Source organism: Brienomyrus brachyistius, unplaced genomic scaffold (assembly GCF_023856365.1).
Source record: "Brienomyrus brachyistius isolate T26 unplaced genomic scaffold, BBRACH_0.4 scaffold75, whole genome shotgun sequence".
Lineage (NCBI taxonomy): Eukaryota > Metazoa > Chordata > Actinopteri > Osteoglossiformes > Mormyridae > Brienomyrus > Brienomyrus brachyistius.
Genome location: NW_026042350.1, coordinates 453,889 through 458,555, shown reverse-complemented (window position 1 = coordinate 458,555; position 4,667 = coordinate 453,889). Strand labels below are relative to the sequence as shown.

The following is a 4,667-nucleotide window of genomic DNA, read 5'->3' as shown; positions in this document are numbered from 1 at the left end:
GTCAAAGGATGGGCGTATAAGGCATCTATTAAATCTGTACCGTGTGGCATACATTATTTACCTTTGAATGGGATCCAATTCAGCAGAATTAAGAGTGCTTTGTGTCCCAGTATCTGCTGTCTTTGACGGTGATCCCTTCTGATTTATTACAGTAATAAAAAAGAACATATTTCCAAAAGCGCAAAAGGGTGTATTAACCTACAAAATATTTTTAACATTTAACTTGTAAAATTCAGAGGCTATAAATAAATGTTAATCAAGGACTCATTAGCAGGTTGCTGTTATTTTTAAGAGGCATATTTAAGAGAACACAATTAATAAATGGCAACCACGTATTTGCTTTTAACAAATAAACCATAACAATGTACTAAGTTACACTGGCTGTTTTTAAGGTACTGGTAAAATAGGAAAATGCTGCCCATGGAGAAACACTGAATTAGAACTTAGGGTATTAATAGTGTAGAAAATTATTATTATTCAGGTTTTTCAGTTCCTTTAGTAAAAATAGAAGATGCAGGACTACTAGACTAAGGCAGTTATAAATGTATTGTTGTGAGAAGTTGTAGCTTAAAAGGCCCTAACAAGTAGCTATACTTTCACTCGGCAGCTAAACATCAACTCTGTCGAAAATAAACACGTCAGCATTTCGGTTACTTCTGTTGCGGCCCAGTTTCACCGAAAGGCAGACTTTCCTGTAAACAGGCACTCGAAATGCAGAAACAGGCAGATAAGCCTGAAGATAACCATATGTTTTGCTTTGGTTTGACCCACAAACCACTTTAACGTAGACATTTATTTATTTATTTATTTTACAAAAATACATTAGCGTTTCAAAAATACTGATATGAAAATTCTTGCAGCATGCCGTAACACTCGCAATATCAAATGACCTTCAATATGTCTTTTATAGACATTTCAAGTAAATGTTTAACACTAGGCTCCTGGTGAGCTGAATGGCCTAGTTTCTCCTGCGGCCAAAATGTTTGTGGTAGCAGGATCATCCCCTCGCTGAAACTGCCATATCGTGTGAAAATGGGCACGTCTTGGCTGGGCTCAGGGTCTCTTAATTGCAGTCTGGCCGTGCGCAGCTCCAGAAAAACGATGCTCGGTAAAGTCTTTGTAGTCTTCTGAAAACGTACATATGTATACACACACATACACAGTTCCATAGCAGGGAATCCTGAAGTCTCCTTGTCAGATTGTCCTTGCACGTTTGATATTTGTCCAGTGGCAGGCACGAGACAGTCAAACATAAAGGTTTGGTGTGGCCTGTCTTAAGAGGTCCTTTGTCTCCATTGTTCCCTGCCAGATCTCCTCCACAGTGTTGAAGGCCTTGCCCGAGTACTGAAGAGTTCTACAGAAAGTAGTCCCGGTGAGGGCTGTGCGTTTCCATGGCAGCTGGCGGAAGGATCTTAGCTGGCCAAGACACGGGAACGCATCCAGTCCAGGCTGGCAGGTAGACTGATAGAAAAAACAAGAAATACAGATATAAGAACAGGGCAACTATTTATATAATGACTATGAGATAAGACACTCAGACGTCTAGTAGCTGGCAGAGAAAATCACCTGCCCACAGTGAGGTGTCACTCACCCTTCGCCGGTGAGAGCACAGCACGCCTGGATGTGCCAGGAGTGACCTGTGATGGAGCTGAGGGTGAGGCACTGGGAAATCTCAGCCGCAGTCATCGAGTTCTTCATGTCCTGCTTGTTGGCCAGGATCAACACAGCAGCGTTCTGGAGGTCCTGAAGGTTAACAGACAATGCAGCCATTTAGAAGAAGAATACATTTCACAGATACATGTCTGATTCAGCTAATGAGAGGCTGGAATGAGTAGCTAATTCACTGAAATGGGTGTGACACCGAGAAAAGCAAAACAAGTATATAGATTGGATGGGATTTTCTAACCATTTATGCCCTCTGCACTACAGTGCCCTCTGGTGGTTACCTCGTGAGCCAGCATACGATGTAGTTCCTCTTTATTTAACGTGATGCGCTCTCTGTCAGTGCTATCCACAACTAGAATCACAATCTGAAAAAAATAAAAACAAAGGAGATGAGAGGTTAGAAGGATATATATATCTCTTTTTAAAGTCATTTTTAAACTAATGTAATCTCACATTAGTGATATAAATTCCTTATTGGAGGGGCGGCATGCTGGTGCAGTGGTTAGCACTGTTGCCTCCCACCGCTGGGACCCAGGTTCGAATCTCCGCCTGGGTTACATGTGTGTGGAGTTTGCATGTTCTCCCCATGTCGTTGTGGGGTTTCCTCCGGGTACTCCGGTTTCCCCCCTCAGTCCAAAACATGCTGAGGCTAATTGGACTTGCTAAATTGCCCGTAGGAATGCATGTGTGAGTGAATGGTGTGTGAGTGTGCCCTGCGATGGGCTGGCCCCCATCCTAGGTTGTTCCCTGCCTCGTGCCCATTGCTTCCGCGATAGGCTCCGGACCCCCCCGTGACCCAGTAGGATAAGCGGTTTGGAAAATGGATGGATGGATTCCTTATTGGATACCCTTCTCAGTGGTAAGGAATTTAACATGAAATCCAGAAATGGCTGTCTGAAGTTTGTGTGTTTTAATTTTATGGGCATTGGGGTGTTCAGGTTAAAACAGAATTTATAAAAAAGTGTGTCAAAACTTAGAGTGTTGAGACTAAAAAGGCTGTAACTGTCACAGAACTGAGATGGATAACCTTGCAGATAAAAAGAAATGAAAATGGAAGAACTGCTCATTGCTGTAGCCGAATAAACACAAAACATTCAATAATCATGCGAGTATAAAGACCTCAATGATACAGTAGCTTATAAACATGTCCCACGCTTATGCAATGATTGAGGCCAACAGGAAATGAACAGGGCTGCATTTACCGAAAGAAAAATTGCTAACTACGTTAGCAACTTACATAGTTAGAACCATGCAACTAAGTGTTTGGGAAATGCATCCCAGGTTAGTAGTACCTCTGTATTGCAGTAGTAGGAACTCCAGCTGGTCCTCAGGCTCTCCTGACCACCGATGTCCCACACTAGGAAGCGGGTCTTCTGGACAGCGATCTCCTCCACGTTACTGCCAATGGTGGGGGAAGTATGCACTGCTTCTTTGGTTAGACTGAGGAAGGCAGACACAGGGGGTTAGTGGCAGAACTCGCACAGGGTGTAAAACAAAACAATTCTGGTCATAAGCATGTCACATAAATCTGATACAACTGTGCAAAGTGAGTACTGTCTCTCCTGTTGCAAAATTCTTTTCAATCTTTTTTTTTTTGTGCAGAAATTGTGAAATGCAGATACGTTGATGCTCTTTTAATTTACCACTGATATTATGCTATGAATAGCAAAGCATTCGCAGCAAAGAAACTGTGAAAGTGACAATATTGCTGTCCTTTCCTGTGGTACTTACAACTGATAGAGGATTGTGGTTTTTCCTGCATTGTCCAGTCCAACAATGATTACCTTGTGCTCTGTGTAAGCAGGGACAGAAGAACATTTAGGGATACATGTTGGTGTATTTAATACCAGCTTTACATCTTCTCCTCTAGGTAACAATCCTTACACACATCTTACTCTAGCACTGAGGATTTAGGGCAAATTACACAACCATGGCAACAGCTCTCCATCCCCTGAGTGATTTTCCGCATAGCTGCTAATGCTAGTGCTAAAGGTTTACTATAAGACTATAACAGCTTTATTTGGCTACGAACCTGCTTGCAAACTCTGAAAAAGGGGAACCCATGCAACCATGACAACGTAAATGCAAACCAATATCTACATCGTCACCACTGAGTCGCAGCAAGCAAGAGACTGACAAAGTGAACGATTCCTTGAAGAAGTAACAGTGAATATTTTATGTAACGTTCAAATGATCATTTTCCCCTGACAGACCTCAGCCACACACAATCACTGATCACCAAATTCTAATTCGTGGCTAAGTCAAAATAATACTGAAAACTCCCACTTGTTTCCTTTGTATTTTATCGCATCGTTCCTTAGTAAAGAAGAAACAGTAATAGATTCGTGTCGGCACAAGCGGTTATAGACATCTACTAAGGATCTGCTCGTATCGCCGCATCCAGATGTGTTGCTTTAGAGCTACAACTCCGTGATGCTAACTAACGCTACCTTTCTAGCTGTAGGCTTTCAGAGTAAAAACATTCCCCAAATAACAATTCAAGGGAAAGTAGATTTCAGCTTATACACTGTCACCGTACCTAGTTATTGTAGCAGAAATATTCTTACCTTGGTCACCGAAAATGGCCATTAATTTGGCGAAAAGGAGTCCCATATCCAATCGCAGCAAAAATAAGAAACCGATAGCTCACTACAGGAAATGTTATCACAAGGACGCGCTATTCTTTACAAATATTACTTTTTTACTATCTGTTCTGACATCAAGACGTACAGCTACACTGGGGTCTAGCAAAACTACTTGTATGACGGCAAGTCTGACCAAGCAGCTGTCTCGTTTACAGACGACAGCAGCACCACACCGCCAAAACACATAAAACGACAGTATATTACAGGGTCTCGTCACCTTTGGGCTGCGATCTGTCACAGGAGTATAAAGCTATATTTCCCACGAACTTGTTCGTCCACGTCACAGAGATCGTCCGCGTGCCAAAATTCCCACCTCGGGCCGACACGGTTTCTACCGCTTCAACAATAACATGACGT

At 42.4% G+C, this 4,667-nt stretch overlaps 1 protein-coding gene across 2 annotated transcripts; it reads right to left on the bottom strand.

Annotated features, from left to right (window-relative positions):
* Positions 1-267: 267 nt before the first annotated feature.
* Positions 268-4,667, bottom strand: arl5c (ADP-ribosylation factor-like 5C). 2 transcript variants are annotated; one of them, XM_049003202.1, is made up of 6 exons: positions 4,233-4,667; positions 3,397-3,457; positions 2,958-3,105; positions 1,947-2,030; positions 1,567-1,743; positions 268-1,461 (listed from the first exon to the last, which is right to left on the bottom strand). In XM_049003202.1, exons 1-5 carry the CDS (start codon positions 4,276-4,278, stop codon positions 1,588-1,590), a joined length of 495 nt encoding a protein of 164 aa, XP_048859159.1. In that variant the 5' UTR covers positions 4,279-4,667; the 3' UTR covers positions 268-1,461; positions 1,567-1,587. The 2 variants fall into 2 exon arrangements, with proteins under 2 accessions (XP_048859159.1, XP_048859158.1); XM_049003201.1 differs by having other exon boundaries at positions 1,592-1,743; positions 4,233-4,664.

Coding starts and splice junctions, on each gene's coding strand:
- arl5c (XM_049003201.1), bottom strand. CDS start 4,278: ATGGGACTCCTTTTCGCCAAATTAATGGCCATTTTCGGTGACCAAG. Junction 3,458..4,232: donor GGCCATTTTCGGTGACCAAG/GTAAGAATATTT, acceptor CTGCTTACACAG/AGCACAAGGTAATCATTGTT. Junction 3,106..3,396: donor ACCACAATCCTCTATCAGTT/GTAAGTACCACA, acceptor TGCCTTCCTCAG/TCTAACCAAAGAAGCAGTGC.